Consider the following 25,440-nt stretch of genomic DNA (forward strand, 5'->3'; position numbering starts at 1 on the left):
CAATGCTAACCCTGTGGGATGACAAGATTGGCAGAAAAAAAACGGGACAACCGCTAACATTGAAATAGGACTAAATGTCATGGACATCAATTCACCTAAATGCTAGGGGTTACTTGTGTCCACTACCCATCCTCATGTAAAGGTCATCAACCAGGGCTCTCCAGCCGTCTCTGACATTGGGATTTTCTTTCAATGTGACTTCAGGTGTAATCCATCTCCTTGATGTCTGCCTCAAGGCATCGGCCACTGGTGTTTCTTGGCCTTCCACTTTGTCCTTGAGGGTTCCGGTCAAAGCTTGCTTTTGCTTGTTTGATGCAGGCTTGCAGGGGTGTGGCCTATCCAGCCCCAGCATCCTTTCATGCTTTCTGCATGAGCAGAGAGTTGGAAATTCTGCTGCCATAGGTCATTGTTGCTGATGGTGTTGGGCCACCCGAGTTGGAACCTTTTCCTCAGATAGGTGTTGATGAAGGTCTGGACTTTGTTGGTGGTGATAGCCATTGTTGTCCTTCAAGTTTCTTTCACGCAGGTGTTAAAAAGCCGGATCTGTGTTTTCAGTGTTAGGTCCTCGGAGCTTCCGATCTCCTTTAGATGAATGAAGGAAGCCTTACTTTGCTTATTCTTGCCCTGAGGTCAGCGCCTGTGCCGTCCTGCTTGTCTATGACATTGCCCCAGAAAGGTGAAGGCCTCAACCATTTCCATTGCATCACCTGCAAGAGTGACATGCAGTTGTGCTGTCCGTATTCCCTTCCAGGTCTTGATTTTTTTCCTCAAGACTGTTGAGGCCAGGTTCTGATGATGTAGCGGGCTCATCGTCGGTCTTCTCTTGCATCTGATGATGGGTATTATAAAGTAAGGTCAGGTCATCTGCATAGTGACATCACAGATAGCCAAATCATATGACCAGTGGCCATGAATTGTCCCAGGAGGTTATATCCCATGACCATAATCCTTAATCATGATGATATCACAATAAGTGACATTGTGTAAGTTCTATAATAACGCCCTGCATGGATGAGATTTTAGATATCACATATATTAGGGTGCTTACATGATCTCTGAAAGTTCTAGGGGGTATCACTAGCCCTGGATTTTGGCAAGTGAGTGATGCAAGTGAGCAAAACTTCTTCCACTATGGTTCAGGCAATCATTTTCCAGAGAAAATGTTGAAAGAAATGGGGGCAAAAAGATGCATTTTGATGCGCACCTTTCACATCAATTTGTTAAAAAGCCTCGGACGTTGAAGGAGCACTCCTTACATTTCAAATATTTTCATGGTGTGCAAAGCTGATAAAACCAGACTCCCACCAGGAGTTGACCCGATTTTTTCAAACAGTGCTATCGGTGCCCCATGTGCCAAATATGATCATTGTGCTATGACTAGCATTTTGTCCTTGGTGGCTTCTCGACCCAAATATTACATACAATATAAAATAACTAGAAAGTTGCCATTAATGCCATCCATATACTCTTACCTCAGTATGTTAGGGCTAGCAATTGGTCACGATTGCTCTTTCTTATATGCCATGGTTGTCTTCCCTCATTACAATAGTTATCTCCAAAGTGCTAGTGCACATTTTGCCACAGGTGGCCCATTCCAAGAACTTTTTCAACTATGCCCACTCCGGTGTTTCCCCATTGGTACCCTTTATGACAAGAATTACATAGAGTATGCCAGTACCAGTTTTTACCACTATGCCAAGGACTACCTCCATTCCATAGGAGGGAGAGGTGTGGCACAGCGGCCAGAGCGGCTGACTACGGAGCACAGGGCTCACGGTTCGATTGCCAATGGAAGCTCAGCTCAGCATCATGTGACTCTGGGCAATAGCTAACTTATTATCCCTGATGGCCCCCAGCACCTTGAAACCTTAAGGGGTGATATGTTTGCACTTTACAAATATGGATTATTACTAATTCTCACTCAGTTAGACTCATTCACGCTCATTCATTTATTTTCACTAACTTGGACTTACTCATTCAATGTCACTCACTCGTGCACTCACTTTATATTTCACACCCTAAATCTCACACTCACTGTCACTCACTCTGATTCCTACATCCTCACTCATTCACACTCACTCACTCACTCAAATTCACTATCTGACTCAGGCATACATTCTCACTTACACTCACGCCCAGTCACTCTTAACTCTCACTGCCGCTTTTTCTCAGTCACTGTCCTACTCACTCATTCTCACTCACATTGGTTCTCACAGTCTGTAACACTCCCTCATTCATTCTCACTCCCAGCCATTCGAACTTTTGTTCAGTCTCACTCACTCTGACTCAATCACGCACATTATCGCTCGCTGTTATTGACTTTCACTCAATTTGACTTCACACATGTGCTTACACATACATTCACACATGTACACACTCTCTCAGATAAACACACTCTTGCAGGCAAACACAAGCACATCATATATTTGAAAGCATTATTTTCACTTAACTCAGCTGCCATGGAGGGTCCCATTCCAACTAATTGTACTCCATTTTGTATTACACTAATAGTAAATAATATTTTTCACCTTTTTTGTAATGAAAGATTTGGCAGAAAACAAGGAAAGTGGAGCCCAGCTGACATCAATAAGGATTTGCTACCCCTGCCTTCCTTTCACTGATTTGCCATTTCTAAGGACAGGAGTCACAGTAACAGAACCAGGGATTGCAAAGGGAGAAGCTGGGGGTGCTCTGCTGCGATCCCCTGGCAACCCCTTAATGCCATCCATGCTAAATGTTGGTGCTAAAGTAGGTAGTTATAGTTAGGACACAGTTTCCATAGGAAAAGCGTTTTTTAGGTAGCTCTTATCATGAGATGCTCCTCTTATTGGTCCTGTTATGTGAATCTTTTGAACATAGTTCTTGTTTTTTTTAAATTCATGAATTCTAAACAAAGTCCCACATTGTGGAATTCATTCAATCGCTTGATAATTTGGTAAGAGTTGTACATTTTATGGAATAATTTTAATAATGTGTGGATAGTTCACCTTCAACACTGGTGGAGATACCTGATATAATTAAACGTATTAGGTTTCAACAAAGTTCTCATGGCACCTGGGAGTGGTTGTATTTTGGTACATTCCTTTCATGCTCATAAAGTAGGTTAGAATTTGATAGGTTATATTAATATAAAGGGATAGTGACAGTTATGGTATGTGCCATAATGATTTTCCCAACCCAACACATATTATTGATCTGTTGGTGGTGGGGTCTGGGGTGGCAAGGGATGTACTTATAATCATGGGTGAGACAAAAGGATTCCCCTCACATAGTGCTCAACCTTCTGTACCACAAGAGGTTAGCGTTCCAGATCAGGTATAGGGGCTCCATGCTCGAGGAATGTACCTGGTTTCAACAAGTTTATCCATTTTGGGGATTGGAGTGTTGATCCACTCCAAGTGAATCTATTGGACATTGGTTTGTGAAATAAAAGCTCAATACTGGAAACATAGTGTCCTAGGTACTTAGAGCCATCTGATAATACAAGATATTTTACTTTAATTTGGTCTCTGTACTTCCTGCTTCCCTAGAACCCCTTCTAATAAATCTGTTTCTGACTCTCATTTCAGGGGAACTGTACATCGGAGGCCTGAGCAAGAATATGTTTAATACACTGCCCAAGTTGGTGGCCTCGCGGGATGGCTTCCAAGGGTGTTTGGCCTCAGTGGACCTCAATGGCCGCCTACCAGATCTGATGGCAGACGCCCTGCACAGAGTGGGCCAGGTTGAGAGGGGATGTGACGGTAAGGGATTGGATCATTCTGTCTGTGCTTGCTGTGTTTGGGTAATTACAATTTGAGTTGATATTTTGGTAACCAACAACAATATCTCCAGAGGAGAAGATGGTCTGCCCCATGCCCCACGACAAGAAGCATCATAGGGACAAATCCAGAAACAAATACCATTAGCTGGAATATAGTGTTGTTCGATGTAGGTATAGCGTTGAGTGTGTATGTGTATGTTTGTATACTGGTAAGGAGGATGTATAATGCACTGTAACATTTGTATAGTACTTTCCTGCCCCTTACATTACTGCAAAGCTCATCAATCTTACTATTCCTACCCAAGCTGTCAGAGAATTTGCTAACTTTGTAGTAACAGGAATTTATGGAAAACGATTTTGATGGCTACCTCTACCTACAGATTCCTCACCTGCTGAATAATCCCAGTAGTCAGAATGGATCCAGAAACTTCAACTGTCTTGCTTTATTGGTAGGAGTGCTGCTTTTTATCGATGCCTGAAGTGGTGTTAGATGATGTCACTGAAGACATATAGTGCGCACCCTGGCACATCAACATCAGTTCCCTTTTTCCTTTGCCTTCGATGCAGATTCGGAGCTCCCGCCCTCCTGATATTTGTGAGTTTTTCTCACAGAAATATCATACTCTATGCAGTGGTATGTCGCCTCCAAAACATTTAGGCTTTAACCCCTTGCATGCTGATGACGGCCGGGAGCCGTCATGGCACACAGTGCTTGTGTGCTGATGACGGCTCCCGGCCGTCATGACCGCACCTGCGATCGGGATGTGCCGCACAGGCGCAGAATCGCGGCAGCATCCAAGGGGTTAAGCCTTGTAGGGATTGCGAGGGACAGATGTCCATCATGGATCCACACTTCATAAGCTTACAGTCCTTGGGATCACAACACCGTTCCCGTTCTTGCGACTTGTGTTGGAGTATGCATCCAAATGCCATCAAGGAGAGGGAGGGCAAGTTGTTTATGGAACATGAGGACAGGCGGAGCCTGAGGAACAAAAAAGAAGACGCACAGTAAGCCTAAAAAATGCTCTGGAAGAGGTAGATTTTCCAAGTGAACCCAATCTCCCACAGAAACCTCCCATTTGGAGTCAGAATTTGTTGCGGTGGAGCTTTTTGATGCTGCTCTGCATGGCTCCATGCCAGTGCCCTCAACCAGACATGAAGCCATCCTACTCCTTACCAGATTCATCAGTGCCAGCAGCGCATTTGTCGGATTTCCTTGCACTGACACTATAGTTCTTGGAGTTCACAGCACCAGGTATGTAACCAGCTGCATTCCTTAATGCAATGTTTGCCATTATTGCGCCAGGGCATCTCACTCATCAGGCACAACTACTTGGCCAGGAACACCTTTTGGCCTCCCCATGTTTCTGCTAATGGCGCCACATGGCGCAGGACCTGTAGCACCTGTGACTGCACCAAAGCACAAATACACGGTTAAGCATTCGGCATCACAACCAACGCTGCCACCTCCACCTCTGCTGGATGAGCACAAGGTTCTATTAGTGCCACTTCCTCCACCCTTGGAGCCTCCTACTAAAAAGAGGTGTAGGAGCGAGGCACACAGGCTTGTTGGATAAGAAGATAACAGGCGAAATATACACAATATCTTTAGTTGAGACTCTGACCCCTTAAACCTGTGCCTCCAGGAAAATGATGAGGTTGGAAATCCTTATGATTTTCCCCAGCCTTTCCTCTTCCAGAAATCCGGATACTTCGCCAGAGTTGGCCATTGAATTTCCTGCTACCCTCCTACTTCAGAGGTTCTACCCTTACATTCTGTCATAAACAAAGCAGCTATGTTCTGGACCTACAACTACCTTTGATAGAAGTAAAGACAAATGTCCTCAGAGATGTTCTGCTACAATTGAATCTCTCATCTGAGCCATTACTGCCCCTCAATAAGGCCTTGATGGAATCTATCCTAGCAGCCTGGGGAAGCCATCTTCTGCACTTGACATGGCTAGTGGTCAGATTCTATCGCCCTATTCCTGGAGCCATCCTGCTAATCCAGACTGATACATGGAACCGTTCCCTGAAACCCTTCAATTGGAGAACCAAGAGGTCAGAAGGATGGGGGAAAACGATCTTAGCTAGCAGCATGGCTCTGAAGTTGTGGATGGCAAATTGCCTTTTTAGCCTGTTTCGTTCATGCCCTGTGGGATGTGGCTCAACTGACAGTGCCTCACGTTACAGAAGTCCTGAATGAGAAGAAGAATGTTTCTTGGCATATCATCATGTCTGGCCTAGATATGGCAGATTCTGTGGCAAGAGCAACAGTTTCTTCATCTCTTTCAGTTGCCTGGCCTGGTTCAGGACATTGGGCTGTACAAACGCAGTGCAATCAAATTTGATGGACCTGCCTTTTGACAAAGCTCGTCCAATTGGAGAAAAAGCGGATGCTGCACTGGAAAGATGTAACACCAGCAATGCAACTGCACATTCTATGGGTCTTCACCAGCCTCAAGCCCAGAAAGACTACATGCAGTTTTGTCCCATTCAGGGTTTTGCCTGGGGTTTCTCCTTTTGGCAGTTATAAGCTTGTCAGCCAGAGATACAAACAGCCTCAAAATCTGCGGGTCCACCAATACAAGGGTAGAGGCAGAGGTAAGAGCCACAGATCTCTCCAGAAAGCCTCCTCCTCTTCCACCCCTACTCCCTTGAAAGCAGTCTTATATCTCTACCCCAACTACATTTGGTGCCCGAGGGAGAACAACCTGCCTTTCTTCTGGCCTGGAAGGAAATTACTTCAATCCAGTGGGTCCTTCAGGTAGTGGCAAGAGATTAGACCCTTCCTGTCCTTCAGACTCCACTCACATCCCACCACCGACTTCCTTACCTACCCCAGTACAACTTCCCATCCGGAAGCATGAGGGGCAGCACTCCTGCTGAAAGGAGCATCGGGGCTAGTGCTGGAGCAGGAAAAAGAACAAGGATACTACTTCTGGGTTTTTTGTGCCCAAGAAGGATTGCAGTGTGCATCTGGTCCTGAATGACCTGGAGGTGAACTTCTTCCTCAAAAAGGAGAAGCTCAAGATGCTGACCCTAGCCCAAGTGTTGTTGGTGGTGGGTGCTGGAAATTGGAAGTATTTTTATGCTTTGTGGTGGGTTCTACGCATTACCATTACCATTACATTGCCCCTCTGAGGCTCCACCAAGGTGAAGGCAGTGGATGTGGCTCACCTCAGGAAGTTAGGCATCCTCAGTTTCCCATAACGTACAACAAACTGATTAAAGTCTGGTCGCCGCAAGTTGGATCATGCCATCTACAGTCCACAGTATCCCTGCTGCTCAACCTAGGCATTTTGATCCTCTACCCCAAATCTTACCCGAGGTCCCCACAACAAATCCAGTTTATAGGGTCAGTACTGGACACCACTCTTCTCTATGCCTTTCCTTCACCTCAGATTATAGCCAAAATCCAGGAAATGGTCTTATCCTTTCAACAAGGCGTAAGAGTTCTCATTCTGAAGGTCCTAAGATTCCTAGGTCTGCTATATCCCTGCTTTCTCCTAGTCATGAATGCACATTGGCATATGAGGGCTCTGCATTGTTCCCTCTGCAGGCAGTGGCTATAGTACAGAGGAGACCTGTCGGACTCCTTGGTGATCTCCCCAGCACTGCAATGGAAGTGGCTTGGTGTGGGGAACGAGACGACCCTCAGCTATGGGATGGCCTTGACTGTGACTACGGTAGTAAAAGATGCCTTCACCGTAGCTCACCTGGAGGATCTGGAGATTAGAGGCTTCTAGCCTCTGAAAGAGCAGGTTGTTTACATCAATCTGTTGGAACTGTGAGCGATTTGGCAGGCACTCAAGGCCTTCCTCCCCTCCATTCAAGGTCGGTCCATCCAGATCTTGATAGGCAACATGACAGCAATGTGGTGTGTCAACAAACAAAGGGGGAGTAGGCTCTCACCTTCTTTGTATGGAGGTGTTGAGGCAGTGGCCTTGGGCACACCGACAAGTAATCTTGTTAACTGCCAATCACCTAGCAAAGTCTCTGAATGTCAGAACCGACAGCCTGAGCTGGTGCTATCTCGTCGATCATGAGTGGCAACTTCTGCTGGAGGAAGTCCAGGACATCCTAACACATGTTGGCTGTCCCCAGCAGGACCTGTTCCCGTCACAGGCCAATGCTCAATGCCAGCAGTTCTGTGCCCTCCCGTATCCATTGAGGGAAGCATTAGGGAATGCGTTTAGTTCAAATGGAATTTTTCAGTGCACTGCACATTTTCCCCCATACCCTTGATTACTCGGGCTCTGAGGAAGATGCAGCAAGGCCTGACCCAAGTCATTCTCATCACCCCGGAACGGCCAAGGAGGGTGTGGTATACACACCTTCCAAACTTCTCCATGTGTCCCCAGCTCAAGCTGCCATTCAGACCCGACCTTCTCTCCCAGTTGGAGGGGATAGTACTGTACCTCACACTCCAAGGACTCCACCAATATGTCTGAAGACTGAGAGGATCCATCTGAGTTCTTTTCAGCAACCACAGGAGGTGGTTGATGTCATTCTTTTAGAGTGTTACCCCTCTACAAAATCAGCTTACTCTGCCAGTTGAGAAACTTTAGTGCATAGACACAACATAAACATTTTGCCAGCCAAGTTATCTCAGGTTCACCAATTAGCACTTTCTCTTGTACAGAGGGGTTGGGTGATTGGTACAGTCAAGTGTTTTTTAGCAGTATTGTCGGTGTTCCTTTGTCTGTCTGACCAGCCATCCCTCTTCAAATCCAACAATATGATGAATTTTCTGAAGGGATAAACAGAACTGTATACCCCAACCCATTTGTTGTTCCTCAGTGGGACCTTCATTTAGTGTTAACTTTTCTGACGGGGACTCCATTTGAGCACCTGCACAGTTGTCCCTTAAGGATGTTGACCTTTAAGACAGTTTTTCAAGCACTAATGAATTCAGCCTGCTTGGTGAGTGAGTTGCAGTCTCTTACTTCCTGTTCATCTTTTAAATCCTTTGACCCTGACAAGTTGGTATTGAGAACCAGTGCTGGTTTGCTGCTTCCCTGCCTAAGGTGGTGACTCCATTCCATCTGAGTCAGTTATCACCCTTTTGACCTTATATTCCCTGCCTCATTCTACAAAGAAGGGGTTGCATAGTTGCAATCATAGGTGGGCAGTCAACTACTACCTGGACCTCGCCGAGGACACACAACTGAATGACCTACCCTTTGTAAGGTACTATGCCATGCAAAACAAGGCTGTGCAGAAGAGGACTCTTTCAAGGTGAATCATCCTCTGCATTAAGACCTGCTAAGCGCTGGCTAAGAAGAAACCTTCCGAAGGAATCAAAGCCCACTTTACTAGGGCCAAGGTCACCACTTCTGCCCTTGCAAGGAGAGTTTAAATTGCAGAAGTATGCAAGAAAGTCACCTTGCCATCCACACACATTTGCCAAGCATCATTGCCTGGATTCCGAGGGGCATAGAGATGGTCATTTTGATATTTCCTGGTATAACCATCCCTTAACCCTCCTCCCAAGTTGGCATGACTATGGAATCTTCTCCAAAGGTGAGGAATCTGCAGGTGGAAGTATCCATGAGAAGAAAATAAAAGCTTACCTGCAGCCATGGTCTCTCTGGTTTATATCTACCTGCAGATTCCTCACTGACCCACCCGTCTCCCTGTTTGATGGATCGTTATAGGGAAAGTTGATAAGATCACAATATACATATATATTGGCACGCTTACGCTAATTATGTCAATCTGTCCTCTCACCTCAAAGACTGAAAAAAATAGATTGAAACTCACATTGTTGCACTGGCGTGGGTGCTATATGGCTTCGATGACGTCATCTGATGCTCTTCCAACCTCAATATGAAGCAAGAACCCCCCCACCCCGTGACTTTAGAGCTTTGAAGTTTCTGGATTTAGTCTGAGGCCTGGGATTTTTTTACAGGTGAACAATCTGCGGGTAGACCAAGTATCCACCAGAAAGATTGTTACTGCAGGTAAGTAACTTTTTCATTTTGTTGGGTTAGCCGGTACATTTCAGACCAAGGAAAGAAGCTGAGACAGCTTTACTGAGGTTGAAGGAAACCCTAATATCTCCAGCATGTACGGGCCCGCAGGTTACTCAACAGCTTGATTATAGACTGATGGGTCTTTTTGCAGTCTCTGGCCGCTCAACATTGATAACACAATAGAAAGCAATTGTCAGTGTTTTAGAAGAGGTGGCTGAATGGCGATCATTGCATCTCTCGAATAGGTTTGCCCATCTTTCTGCGGGTATATCATCACTAATTCAATTGCATCTCTTAAGCACACATCGAAGGTCTTTCTCTCTCTCTCACAGTTGGGATGGAGCCAGTTAAGTGGATTCTGGGACAAAGCAGTGAAGATTATGAATAATGGATCGGGCGTTCTGCTGCCTGTGCTCGAACCCTGAGAAGCCTTTGGCACTGTGTACCATACCCACACTCAGTGCTTAATTTGTGCCAGTACTTACCTGTCTTGAACACCAGAGCATAAATGGAGGCATGTGAAATTAAACAGTGCTGCATTCATTTGTATTCCTCTAAGGCATGATACAAGTACTGAGGTGTTGTAAGAGCACTGGTCGTAGAAATGCAGTAAGACCGACTATGGAGGATGGCCTAAGAGAGCTGAGTACGAGGGAGTAGTGTATTAGTGCTGGTTGTAGGAGAGGTACAAGAGCACTCGATGTAGAGCACAGTGAAGGAGAGATATGTATGAGCTGTAGTATAAGAATGCTGGCTGTAGCCAGGGTCACTGGAATTATGTGATTGTACAGCCGAAGCTTTTTTTGCCTAGTAATGAATTTGCCGCATTTGCTAGGTAATTCATCATATGCTGCATATAATTTGCAGATTGGGACAAAAAAACTCTTTCTAGGTCAAATGGATCAAAAGTTAATAAAAATGCAGCAACACATGTTGCTATGCAGTGGAGTGCATTTTGCAAACTATGTCTGTTTACCTTTCGGTTGCATATGGCTGCATTTGGGTGTTAAACTAATACTAATAAGGTAAAACCTTTGTCCAGACTGTGCTAACCTGTAAAAATGACCACACAAATTAACTGATACTATCACAAAATGTGCTGCATAATTTGCATTTTCTTGCCACATAATTAAAAAAAAAGCAGCATATTTGTCCTCCCTTGCCATATAATTCCAATGGCCCTGGCTGTAGCTTTGATGATGGATAATGGTGTAGGAAAGGCCAGCAGCAGGGATAGTGTAAGATTGCTATGTGTAGCAGAGATGTAAGAAGACTGGACGTAAAGGACAATGTAGAAGATCAGAGGGTAAAATTGGTGTGGGAGGGCTAAAAGTGGGGTGGGGTGTAGGAGAGGTCGCTGCCAGGGGCACTGTAAGAACATTGGTGGCAGAGGGGGTGGCAGAGGGCCAGATGTGCACAATGGTGTAAGGGAGCTCAATACCCAGGGAGATTGCAAGCGCGTTGACCATGGAAGTGTGTGAGACCCTATGGCATGTACCATGGAGTAAGCCAGCTCCTATCCTTGAGTAAGTGCACCCTAAGGTTGTGTTAAACTTGGTTTGTAAAAACAGGGTTCAAGTACTGGCTGTAGTGTTCGTGCACCCTTCCCTTGCTCTCTGCTTGCCTCACCACTGGTCATTTCTCTTGATCACCCCACAGGCCCCGCCTCAGTCCTCCTGCAAATGACACGACGTGAACGGAAGTGTTGTGTTTTACATGATAGAATGGATTGAGCTAGGCGAACCGGGCCTTCTCGTGTTAGTAAAATAGATGGAATTGAAAGATAAAAGCTTCGCTGCTGTCCTCCGAGGAAATAACAGGGGGAGCCATGACTGTAATCTCTTCGAGAATTGCCCCCCTTCTCCGCCTCGCCCGTTCCGTTCCCCACCATCCCCTCTTCTTCTTATCAGGACGCTGTTGCAAAAGTCTTGAACAATTACGGCTCTTCGGAGACTGCGGAGATTTCGCCCCCGCCCGGGAATGGAATGTTAATTTCAATTTGCTTTCACAAGCCCCCCTTTTGTTCTGGTCTCTCGGTAAAGAAAGAAGCTCTCGCCTCAGCCTCACTCCATCTCGGATCTCAGCTGCTTGGGATTTTCTTGTCTCTCGGATGCTGTGTCCCGCTGTTCTCCACTGCGGAAAACTCTTTCATCTCTCAGCTAGTGAGAATTTCTGCATGGTTCCTACATTATGGCGCAGTCTATGTAGCCAGTACACTTGAATTATGCGGCAATGGCGGACTAAATTATAAAGCAGGGTTTACTAGTTTATGCCATAAGAAAAGGTAAATTATGCAGCACATTTCATGGCTATGTGTTTTAGCTCTTACATCATTTTAGGACATAATGTTAATGATTGGCAAACATTTCACCCAGCAGCCAGGGGCGGCTCCTCCATAATGGCGGAGGAGCGCCGCCCCACTGGTCAGAGTCCGTCACAGAAAAATAAAATGATAATGAAACCATAATATCATTTTAATGTTCTGGCTGGCATGCCTGTGTAGGGCGGGGTGAGGCGGGTCTGGGCCATGACAGGGAGGAGTGGTGGGCACTTAGCGGTGTGGTAAGTGTGGTAAGTTTGACCAGCCGGCTTAGGCCAGCCAAACAGACCTGCGCACCTCTATTTCTCCACCCGAGCTGTGTTCACAGGTGGGTTGGAGAAAAGCCGTAGGCTCCCAGGCACTGTTTGAGCGGCAGACCAGGCCTCTCAGACCAATCCTGGCACTGCTCTCACAGCACAAGAGATTGGGTGGGGAGCCTGTGTTTTCCAGTGACTGCGGGAGAGAAGCACTCAGGCGGCCGTCGGCGTTTGTGGCAGGAACAGGTACGTTTTTAAAAACCATTATTATTTTTTCCCCTTGTTCCCTGTCCCCTCCCCCCCCACTTGCCTTTTGCAGCGGCCATCAATGCTCAACACCTCAATGCTGTAACCTGCTACTGAAAAGCAGGCTGTTAGCCTTTGCAAAGGGTCTGCCACCGTGTGGTGCAATGTTTGGTACTGTTTTTTAGAAGCGTCTTAACCATTTTAACTAAAACCAGTGGTGACCCTTAATATTTTGAACAGGTGAATGCTGAAAATGGGATTCCACAGCATGTGGTGTGCGCACATTCAAACCCTTTTTAAAGAGGTTGGTGCCTAGATGCCTGTCTAGAGCATTGTGAAATAGCCTTCTGCCCGCTGCTTCAAATGAAATTGACCTATTGAAATATGGCTATTTCTTGATATGTGGATTACCAAAGAACCACCACAAACAGGTCTCCTAAGAGGGACAATAACAGAATTCGCAGAATGCTGACATTGAGTTTCACTTAAGTGAGAATAGTATCAGATTTTACATATTCACTCACTCATCCACCTACACATTCCTCTCAGTGAGTTGCACACTCATTCCAGATATCTGTCTGTAACATACATGCCAATCATGTCTTAACTGTACTTCTTCTGTGAGTGATGACCGTTTGTAGTACTTTGCCCAGCTGAATCTGGTCTGCAGGGAAGGGAAGGTAGCACGTGCTGCCTTCTGTAAGAGAGGGAAGCTTGTTTTGCTTTTATCATGATGTGTCTGTTCTGTGAGGAAGTAAAGTTTCTGTCTGATTTGCATATGTTCTGTGCTGGGGTAAGCCTGCATTGCTACTGTACTGTCTGTAGTACCTGTCCTCTGAGGGAAGCTTGCACTCTTTCCTTCCAACGTCCACCTATTCTATATAGAAGGGAGAACTCCACTGCTGTTGCCCCAACTTATGAAAAACACAAAGGGTATATTGAATGCACTTACAATATAATTGACCCAGGGACTTTTCTACACTATGTAATGTCTTATACAAAGACCTATAGCTTGAAGAAAGTGTCGACCCCATAGAAACAATATTTTTTTAAAACAAGCCATGTCTATAGAAAATAGACGCAAGGTCTGTCGCTTGACCCTCCTGTTTTGTATTTTAATCTTGTGGTGGGATACACCAGTAAAGCTTGTTTAGGTTTCCTACACACCATTTAAATGTAAGGTTGACCCTTTGACAAAGGGAGAACACGAATGTTGATATAAGGGACTTAACCTCACTCAGAATGAGGAAGCACAAGCTAGGAGAGTGTACGACTAGTGAAGTATAAGACTCTGAGATACTGACTGGTGCCAGATGTGGAACCCACTGATGACGGATACCACCCTAGGTAGGTGAGGGGTCATCATCCTGTGTGAGAACCAGAATGTTTGGTAATTCCATAATTTGGCTCGTTCTTCTGAAGTTGTATACTTCTTGTATGTTTATGTGTATTTGCAGAGATCATACAACAGTCCTGTAACTCCTCCCCCTCCTTCCTTATTATGTTAGCTACCTGTGTTGCACCTGTGATGTATGGTGGATCGATTTGTGTGATATTCCTTTTGCTGCTGCCGCCTGTTCTTTAGATATTCTTTGTGTCAGGAAATGATGTGTTTCTGCTATCCATGCTGTACTTTTGTTTTGTTGTAAAGCTCAGTATACACCTTTCCACTAAAACAAAATGATTTGAATAGTCAATGCTTGTTTTAAGGCACAATGTGAATGTAAAAGTGAAATCTCTTAAAATCAGTTTACTTTTGATTTTATGTGTGAAAGAAGCAGCTTTTAAAAGGGAGTAGTGGTTACATGTTTTGTATAGCATCGTTGGCCAATTCTAACAAAACATAACTGAATACTGGGTTTTTGAACCCATAATAATGATGGTGAATGAAAAACTAAAAGCCCAACAATGCAACATGCTGTAGGCTAAAAGTCAGGAATGTCTGAGGGTATAATTTGTCATAGAGCTACTTAACATACTTGTTAAATGCAAAATAAAACCTAGTTCCTCACTTTTTTCTTGGAGGCTATAGGGTTAAACAGCCCTGCGGGTGAGAGGGCTGAGATAGCCTTTTAAATGCAAATGCGAGCATCTCACAGCAAATGGCTAACATTAACACTCCTTGCTATAAAAGAGTGACATGTCTAAAGAGACACAGAGAAAGGATAAGCAATGTGTTGGCACCCGTCTTCCTGATCCCATTCTCTGCTAGTGTGATTTAGGGGGAGAGCATTGAACAAGAGCAGCGTGTGCTGCAGGCCCTGCCCCACGTGGGACGCCAGTGGCTGTAAACTAGTTTTTGTTGAAAGCAGAAAATCATGCAGCCAGTACTAGATTACATGGCAAGTGTGGTAAATCCAAACTTAGCTATAAATGTCATGGCTCTAGAAGAGTATTATTCCAGCTGTCCGATCCCAGCAATTGAGAAGGGCGAAAGTAAGATTATGTGATGACAATATTAGGGGTAGCAATATTAGGGGTCACAGGTGAGGGACCGCCATGAGACCGGTGTGCTGTAAAGGAAACCGTCATTGCCACCCAAACATACAGCCATTCCTTCCAATGAAAACCAGCCAGACAACTGTACTTGCGTTAGAGAAATATGAGCATTCTCTGGCCGTTTTTATTATACTTCATAAACACAACGTCAAACAGAAATTCCTCATGGCTCCTGGGGGTATCGTTTACAAGGCGCACCTTCCACCACCCAAGGTGAGGGAGCCAGGGCCAACTCCACATCCAACCCATAAAAAAACCATGCATGCCAGAGCAACCCAATGAACGGACACTCCCTGGCCCCAAATCGGGGGGATGAGGCTGGACAACCGGGGTATACCTTGGTCCCCTGGCGCAGCCATCATCCCCCCACTCTCACGGGGCGTATTACAAGGTACCCTCCAGAGCCAGGGACAATTGCGGTAGCAGATGCCTCCCACGGATGTATGTCAGTACAACGCAATCTTTTAGATCGCGGTACTTTACAACGCGGTTATTACAACGCAAGTCGTTACACGACTTGCGTTGGAGGGAGCGGATTGAGCAATATTTTAATTTTATATTCCAACACCAGTCCACGTAACAGTAGGGAAGGTGTTGGAATATAAAATTACAATATTCCTTAATCAACAGCTCCATCCAGCGCAAGTCGTAGTAACGACTTGCGCTGTAATGGCAGCGTGGTAAAGGTTGTGCGGTGTAAACACCGCGTTGTAAATGACGTTTACCGCCTCCCACCCTTCGTCAATGACCATGTCACCCCTGTCCCAGGTAATTCAAAATCAGCCATATCTTGAATCGGCCTGCGCTCGGATTTATGATGCCCCAAGTTGTCAACCAGTTTGGTGATCAAAACATGACTCCTTAACTGCCTCTCCTGAAAGATTCTCCAAGATAAAGGGATGGGAGGGCGGGGAAAAGATAAAATACCAGTTCTCTGGCGCTCACAGGCATCATGGACCGGCAATCGTCAGGAGCAGGCAGGCAGCAGGTGCTCTCAAGGTTAAGATTGTGCCTTGTTTTAAGCGCTGTCCTGCTGCCCCTGCACGACGCCAGGAAACCCCACCGCCATCCACTGACCAATAGAAATTGGCTGCTGGAAAGTGCCCTGCGGAAAATCAAAAGACGCAGCCACCGTAAGGCCGCAGCCCCAAACCGGTCCATAGCGGCCCTGTCTTCGGGGCCTGCGAGGTGGGGATGTGGCCCCTGATCCATCGTGTTCCCTGTACATTGTTTACCAAGTTCTGCATTGTTACAACTTTATTAGATATTAACATTAGACTAATACACTTCTAAATGTGGGAACTCCGAATATTATCAATGTAATAGCTAGTTAGGGAGAGGGTGAAGGGTCCAGCACATGAAAATGTGGAAATTCCCACTCAAACACCTATTATTTGCAATGTTTTCTGAATTTGTGTCTGTTCAGAGAGCAAAACATGTTCTCAAAACTACATTGCAGCACCAATAATACAACACACTGCCTAACCAGTTTATCAATGCAGAAAAAGCAGCCTGGTAAGCTTTACATTAAGAGAGATCAAAATACATCCTGTGCCTTTTTGTGTGTGGAGCTTCCAATCCTATGATGCATTGTACTGGCAGTTTGCCTCTCTGATTCAGTTCCTTTTTCCAGGTTGCGTGATTGGGTGTTTCTTCACCTGTTTTGTATAAAACTTCTCTAAAAATGTTCAGTTTGTTTTCTTACGTTTCTTTCCGCACTGGGGATCTTTTGGTGGTGTTTTTTCTTGCACTGCATCTTCACCATTTATGAAGAGCCCTCCTTGTGGAAGGAAAACAGTTGCTACTGACCCCTCAAAAGATCTATCTGGCCTGCCTCCAAGCCTCACTTGTCAAGAAGTGTGGCTTCTTCTAAAAAATGTCACTAAGAACTTTATAAAAACAGAGAAGGCATTAGGCTGTGATAGAAGGTGCCAGAACTCAGGACCAAGGAAAAGGAGAGAAACGACAATACCACCAGGAAGGTCTCAGCTTCCAATGTTACTAGGCCTTCCTTCCTTAAGGGCGCCTTTAGGAGGAAAAAAAATCCAAGAAGAGCAGGCAATGAAACATTGTTCCCATTTGGCATCGAAGCCTTCAACTTAGTTGAAGGGAACAGTGCTGACTTGTTCGCAGCGGAGGGCACGACTCCGGTCATTCCACATCAAGTAAGTCCCTACAGGATCACTCAAAACCTCACTGACTGATCAATTGGTCAGGAACCTTCCCCTTCCTCTATCCTCGTCCTCGCTCTTAGATTTCCGTTGTCCCCTTAACCCCCCAACCACCCCACCAACTGCCTCTCCATCTCTCCCTGTCTACTTTACTCCCCTCCCATCTACTAATGCTACTCCTACCTGATCTTATCTATGTTCCTCATTATCCTTCTTATTACTACTGATTATCTATGTAAGGCGCTATGTAACAATTATTTTTAATATGTAAGCAACATCTATACCTTCGGTGACTAGGCGCTATAGAAATCGGAAAAATAAATTAAAAAAGGCAAGACTGTGGAAACGTCAGCCATCCTGAGGGGGCGAGTAAGCAAATGGTTGTTGCTCGAGAAAAGATGTGTGGGTCCGCCGCTTCCTCTATGAAAGCAGTAAGCACATCGGCCCTGCTTGGCTGATGTGTCTAGAAAGTTTTGACTAGATTTTAGAAGTTCTCTGACAAGGTGCCAAGGGAATGCAGGCAAGGCTTTCAGGATGTGATCTGAGGATGATGGGTGCTTTCGAACCAAGTTATCAGTGTCTCCATTGACGCAGCAGAACTGGCGTCTCCTAGTTATTTGTACCAGGGGATTAGATTCAGGTGGGGTGTTACACCAACCTACTAAATGTATTTTCTGATGAATAGTTAGGTACAGGTGCTTTCAGTTGGGTATGGGGAGGTGGTTGTCGGATTACACCTGGAATTTTTCATGCACACACTGACAAAAACACACACTCTCATCTCTGTTTCTAAAGTCCTACAAAATGTAGATTATTTTACAAAATATTGGGTTTCTCTCACTTAGTGCTCATAATAATCTGCATTCCTCTGCCCCTTAAGCCCCTCACATGCAACCTACTTGTCATATAATGTATTTTAACATTGTACGTAGGCATAATTTTGGGGAAATCTGAAGCTCACAACCCCCAATCTTACTGACCATGCTAAGCAACTGATTTTCACTGAATTACTTTAAGACTTTGCTCCTGCTATGCCTCACTCACTGAAACCAGATGACTTTTGGTGTTGTTTGTTCGTATTTTTTTTGCTGTTGTATGTCATTGTTATTGTGTAGTTCTGTGTTGTGTCGTTTGATCTGTATTATTAATGTTCTTATGCGTTATTACGTTAATTTGGTGTTGATGTTTTAAAGGACACTTCTTGGCGTCTTAACTGCCACTGTCCCCAAAAGCAGACTTAGAACACAACAGTTGACTGGCATGTGACTGTTAATGGACCTCCCAGGGACCCTGGCAATCCTTAGGGTTCATACATAGGACATACTTGAGATACATATTATATGAATATTTTCTCAGAGGAATTTCACAATCTCGGGAAAGTGCTGTCCATATCTCATATATGAAACCATGCTAAGTGTATTTTAAATGATAACATGCTTACACTGCATAGTATCGTAGAGTATAGAATAGTCGATATCCACTTATATCTACTTAATGAAAGTCAAATGTGGTGGAGGCGAATAGGTCGTTGATTGAGTGCAGTGTTGCTGTTCTGCTGATTTGTGCTGTTCTGTTATATTGCTTATGGTGTTTGCTATTGCACTGTTTCATCATGTTGTGCTGTTTTGCTGTGCCATGTTTTTGTTTTATATTGTTTTCCCATGGCTTGTATTGCATTGTTTGCTCACCATGTGTTGTTGTTTGTCTCTATTGACATCTCCTAAGACCAGACTCTAGTGCAGCTGTGCAGATTGTTCCTCTTGAGAAATCAATCAATCAATCAATCAAGACATTTGTAGAGCGCACTACTTACCCGGAGGGTCTCAAGGCGCTTGGGGGGGGGGGTGGTGGTGCTGCTACTGCTCGAACAGCCAGGTCTTGAGCTTTTTCCTGAAGGAGAGGTGGTCTTGGGTCAGGCGCAGGTCGGTCGGGAGGGAGTTCCAGGTCTTGGCGGCCAGGTAGGAGAAGGACCTTCCTCCTACCTGGCTGAAAGAGGATTGCTAGCCTGTGAAAAAGAATTGCCTCATTTATTGGGGATCCTTGAGTCACCTGGCAATCTCAACTTCTAACTTGGATACAGCAGCGTGCTGTATGTGTGAACACGTCACAGCTAATCTGGAGTCAAAATTTCAGACCCATAACAAAGGAGCCTGTGGCACACTGCAATGCCTATGCAGCTTGTGGTTTGCTGATAATCTGAAAATACCCCAGCAGACCGGCGGCCAATATTTATTGCTGTCCCCTTGTGAAAAAGTTGGTGTCTCCGAGGCTAATGGTTATGTTCTGTTCACCGATTCGTTTCCCTCCACCGGCATGAGTTATGTCAGAGTGTTGTGACTGTGTGATGTGTGTGGAACGTATGGTGTTTATGTTAAAAATCTCTGAGACTGATGCCTAAATTCAGGCTGGTCAGGGTTAGAGTCATCATGCTCCTGGTAGAATGTAGCTTGGGATTGTGGCTGGATTGTTTCTATTATATAACCAATTTTTATTGATTTTGTTCATAAAACACAAACAACTGTACAGTCTATGTACCCTGTCACAGACTGCCCCTCAAAACAAGTACATAGGACCATCCGTCATATAACCCCAGACTATGTAAGTCCCACCATTTGCTCCAAATCTTCCCATGCTTCTGTGGACATCCCTAAGCCAAAAAATGAGCCTGTCCTGCTGGTTGCACCTGTCCACTATCACCCAACAGGCAGCCAATGAAGGAGGAGTCTTGGAATTCCACCCCCTGGAAATGTCCCTTTGAGCATCCAGTGTGGCAATTTCCACAAAAGCACACTCCAGTCTTGATCCTCCAAAGTCCTCCAGCTGACCCAGTAGGGCAACTCCCAGGAAGAGATCCATGGACCGGCCAAGGAATGATGAGAGTGCACACTCTATTCTGGCCAGAATGCGGTCAACACCGGGTAGGATCAAACCATGTGACAGAAGTCTGCATCCTCTGCCGAGCAGCAAACGCATTCCACCTGAAAAATTCTGTCCGCCCGTTGGAGCCACTGGGGAGTCACATAAGTTAGATGGAGATAATTGAGATGGATCAACCAAAGGCCTGCAGACATGGGCAGTTCATCTGGGGCTTTCATGGTGGCCCACCAGTCAACATCGTCCAGTTCCCCGACCCCTGCCTACCACCTCTGTCTCAACCTTGCAAACCGATCAGGGAAATTAATGACCAGGGAACGGTAAACCTGTGATATTGCACCCTGAGTGAGCCTGCCATTCGACTGTTTAGCCTCATGAGGACTAAAGTCCATTACCCCAGAATCCAAGGTGAGATAAAACATGGGGGCATGTCGTATTTGTAGATGCTTGTAAAATTGAGTATTAGAATGTTGATATTGCTCCTGTAGAGCTTGGAACGTAAGCATGCAGCTCGACCAAAAATCCCCCAAGCAGGGAAATTCCTATTCTGTCCCAGTTCACAAGCCCGTCCAGACCACCAGTGTAATGTAGCCATGTGCCCAGCCAGAGAGGGGTCATGTAGGCCAGTCTACAGTACCAGCCTGTAAGGCAGAACACTGCCCTAAAGCTCAAGAAGACAGCACGTGTAATGCCTGGGAGTTAGGGAACTGTACAGAGTGCCCATCATTTGTTCAAGTCCCAGCAGAGCCAACTCAGCCGAATAGACCGGGTCACTCCTGCCCCAATTAAGCAATGCATTCACCACAACCACCTGGGTGACTGTTGGCAGCTGTTGAAGGTGATGTGAGGCTGACCCCCAGCCCAAAGAAAGGCCCGAAAGATGGAATGAAGGACAGTAAACCATTGAGCCGGGAAAGGGAAGAGGAAATTCTGAAAGACATAAAGGAAGCAAGGCAGCACCATCATTTTAAAGAGGACAAAAAGCCCGGGAACTTAGAGGGGCAACTTAACCCCATTGCTGAAGGACCTTCATTTTAGCCGCCAGAGAGGGCCAGGTTAATGACCCAAGCCAGCTTAAAAAGCTAGGAAATATGAATGACCAGGTATTAGAAGTTCAGGCGATGGACTGCAATCACAGACTGCCAAGAGCAGACACCTGATTTGTCCAGTACCAGAACTAACAGTGATTTTGCTGTGCTGATGCAGAGGCCGGAGGCCTCTTCAATGATACTCAGACGTTCCGGGCAGCAGGGGCCTGAAGCCTACTGGTTCACCAAGAAGAGCAGAACATCATCTGTATAGAGTGTGATACACTCCTACTGACCATAGTCCCATGACCTGCCCTGCACCCTGGCTTTACAGCAAAGGAGATGCGCCAGGGTCTCACTAGCGAGAGCGAAGAGGAGAGAAGAAAGGAGTAAGCCCTGGCAGGATCCCGACCAACAGGCAAAGTAGAGGCGACTGACCCATTGATGGGAACCTGTGCCAATGGCGTAGAGTACAAAAGCTTAATAAGCTGCGCAGATAGGGGGCTAGCCCTGCATGCTCCAGGACCATACTCAAGAAGGACCTTCTCAAAGTATATCAGGAGGAGGGCCGCCAGGTGGCAGAGACAGTGTGCCTGGAACAAAGCCAGCTGGACTCTACCTATGCAGTGCCGCTTGCCACCGGCCGGCATGAAGCTGTACTTATCTGAGTAGATCAGATACGGCAATATCAAGTCCAACGAATAGGCCAAGGCCTTTGCAAAAACCTTGATCTCTGAATTAATGAGAGACATGTTAATGTTAATGTTAATGTGCATTTGTAGAGCGCGCTTACACTGGGTGGCTTCATGGGCTAGACAGGCTTAGTATGCTACCAGAATAATCTATTTGTACGCTTGCTGAAACAACCAGGTCTTGAGGAGGTTTCTAAATTGCAGAATGTCAGTGCTGGACCGGACTTCCAAAGGGAACTAATTCCAGAGTTTAGAAGCAAGGACCGTAAATCTGCAGCCTCCTTGTCGTACTCGCTTGAAAGTTGGAGTGGTGAACAGTGAGAGATGGGCAGAGCGGAGATTACGTGTCAGAGTATGTCTGAGTAACAGGCTGTTGATAAATGTGGGGCTTTTGCCATGCAAGGCTTTAAGTACAAGACATCCTGTCTTAAAAGCACAGCGCTGAGAAATAGGGAGCCAATGTAACTTCCTTAGCACGGGCGTGACTGGTTGCCATCTTGGTTGTCGAAAGACCAGCCGTGCTGCCTGGTTTTGAACCATCTGCAGCCGTTTGAACAGATAGAGTGACCTTCCCAGGTATACTGAATTGGCATAATCTAAGTGTGACAGAACGGTGGCAATTATAATCTGGATCAGAGCATCATGGCTAAAGAAACGGTGTATCTTTCTGATCTTGCACAGCTGGAAGAAGCACTTAGAGATCACTGTGCCAACATGGGAATTCAGTGTAAGTTCATTGTTAAGGGAGACTCTCAATGTTTTGGCCGAGATGGAAGGGGGAGGTGAAGGACCCAGCGTTGGAGGCCAGTAGTGTGGGTCCCAGAACTTATGGCTGTCCCCGGTCAGAACTAGCTCAGTCTTTCCTGGGTTTAATTTAAGGTGATTATGGTCCATCCACTGTTGTATGTATAACATAGTAGACATGGGTCTGTAGGAAGCAAAACTTTCCAAGGTTTGGCCCGTCGTTGGATTAGCCACGATTGAGGCTATGTCCAGTTTCTAGGGAAAGACACCTGTTCGCACAGCCTCACAATACAACTCCAGTAGGGGCTGGATCAAAACAGACAAAAACCTACTATAGTATTCGATAGGAAGCCATCAGGATCCAGGGTCTTGCTGGAGGGCATGGCCAAGAGCTCTGCCTCCGTCTCGTCGGCTGTTATTGGCTGGTCCAAACCTCGTGCAGTGAGCAAGGGATTCCCGAGAGAGGGGTCTCAGCCAACAGCGAGTGCACCACCTCCTAAGATTGTGGCCAGATGTTACCTGAAGAGTTAGTTACCTATGACTGGTGTCCTAATGTAGACTCGATGCAAATAACCCTACTTGTTAACTACAACTGTGTGACCACCTTAACTTAACACTAATCCTATCCAAGCAAATCTGAAGCCCAAGGTTGCAGATTTATAGGGAAGAAAGCGGGGTCTTTCTGCGATATGCCTGCTGACTGTGCCATCAAAGGCAGATTGTAGCTGTGAAAAGCAAGGGCAATTTCTGGCAGCCTGCCTGCTCTGGGGATTAACAGTACCTCGAGATAAGATGGTAAAATGCAAAATTCAGCGCCGCTGTTCACTCATTAATTTTAGTCCAGCCGCACATAGATTTAAGTATTTCATTATTGAGCTCTGCAGTAAGAGTTGTCTTGAAGGAATTGAAAAGCATTCTCTGCCAGGCTTTGTTTGTATACATGAAGAAATAGGATTGCTGAACAATGCTTGCGTCTCTTGGGGAAGTTGATTCCTGACAAGCTACGCAAACTCCGTATTCCACCGAGGTAGCGCCTGCTCACTGAATCGTGCCTGATCCTCAGGAGCCACGTCTAGCTCATGCTCACCAAATCCATCTTCAGTACCAGCGATGGGAAGCTGTAATGTTGACTCTCTGAAGGAGACATCCATAGACTGTCATTACATCCTGCCGCCTCCACTTGTGCAATTCCCTAACCACACATTTGTTGCTTTAGTGCGGATTCCGCAAAATCCCAAGACCATTAGACAAAGGTGATTTTACGGAGTATAATCCTCAACAGGCAAGTGGGGTGGCAACGTTAAACGTTAATGTTGATCAAAATATATGAAGAATTATGAGAATATATTCAATGTACATATGATGTTTAAATAATTAATTGTGATTGATTTACGATATGTGATGTAAAACATGAATTTTGATGAAGATTACGAAAGATTAAAATGAATGAAAAGTGATGGCATTATCCATTTATCCAGTTTGAAAATTTGAGTAGGTGTGATATAACACCAAGTGAACAGTGCATGACTGGACTAACTTTCCGGCTAGTCCTACCTACAGTTTAACCAAGGAGTGACAACCCTTATCAGTCATAGCACCAATTGACCAGGAGGTTTAAACATAAATAAATTAGGAGTGCTCCTCGCGCTTGTTCTAATTATCTTTCTATTATAAGTGAGCCATATAGTCAGAATATATTTTGGAACAACTAGAAAGACCAGTAGATAAAACAGAAAAACGTCAGATCTTTGAGTCAAAAATTCAAGGGTCAGAATACAAATAACCAGCATCTGTTTTCAAGACTTAAAATTCAGAGAAAACTAAACTTGTTGCAAAGGCTGAACCAGGGCTGGGTAAAGGGTGCAGAGCTCCTCGGGGTCCAAGGAATAACGAATAGGGCATCGTCCAGATCTAGAAGATGTATGAATTTGCCAAACCAGTGTGTATAACTCGTTTTTAAATTTCTTAATCATAACACTATGCCAAATTAACTTGTTTGCAAAGAAACTGTTTAATCCTTTTTTAATTGTAAATAACTTTGTTTTTATGTACTTTGTATGATTTTAATCAAATCGAATAAAGTTAATTTGACTGACTGACTGACTGAATAGGGGTCTAATCTAAAAATCCACAATGCTTGTGGCAGCATTATGCAAAAACTAGTCTGCCACTTTGCATTCCAAGGGGACTTTGAAATACTACAGATTTTGACTGTCCATGGGCCATTAATGGCAGTAGAATAACCGAAATATTCAAACCTGCTCCAGATATTCTTACAACTCATTCTCAGTGCTTCTCACTCCCAAATCAGCAGCACCATGGTTCTTAAGCTCAACCTCCTTATCACTACCCCTAGAACTACCCGGTTGGAAGCCCGATCATCTTCAGCTCTCGACTGGAGCTCTACACATATCTCCACATGCATATTTACACAGAAGGCAACACACTATTAGGTTTTTATGGTATGTAATGAACTGCTTATGTTTGTTTGTTTTACAGAGTGCAACTGTCAGCCCGCTTGGGTATCAAAGTGCTAAAACAGATCAAAATAGGGCTGGGGGGGACCTGCCCTTCCCGGGGAGTTTTGGGCCAGGGGTGCGGCCAGAGCCCAATTGCGCTTTTTGGGCTGCACTTGGGCTGGGGGGCCATTTATCCGGCCATTTTGTTACACTAGCGACCATTTCGGTGGAGTGACACAACAGCCGGCTGGGTGGTTTGGGCTGGGGAACAATTTTGTCCCATCCCCCCTCCCTGTTCTAATTCGCTTTAGGCTGGGTGTAGTTGATTGGGAAGGGGCAAATGGGAAAGTTTTTCATGTAACGTGGGCGGTTTTGTTGGGCACAGGTGCAACGGGTGAGGAAACATCTA

General features: G+C 45.4%; 1 protein-coding gene across 1 annotated transcript in view; it reads left to right on the top strand.

Annotated features, from left to right (window-relative positions):
* The window catches only part of LOC147692232 (neurexin-2-like), a 1,848,214-nt gene that overhangs the window by 1,418,138 nt on the left and 404,636 nt on the right, over positions 1–25,440 (top strand). The window contains exon 16 of the mRNA XM_086939513.1: positions 3,570–3,743. Within this exon, the coding sequence (XP_086795639.1) occupies positions 3,570–3,743 (174 nt within the window). The remainder of the gene's footprint in view (positions 1–3,569; positions 3,744–25,440) is intronic.

This window comes from Lissotriton vulgaris, chromosome 9, assembly GCF_964263255.1.
Source record: "Lissotriton vulgaris chromosome 9, aLisVul1.2, whole genome shotgun sequence".
In the NCBI taxonomy this organism is placed as follows: domain Eukaryota; kingdom Metazoa; phylum Chordata; class Amphibia; order Caudata; family Salamandridae; genus Lissotriton; species Lissotriton vulgaris.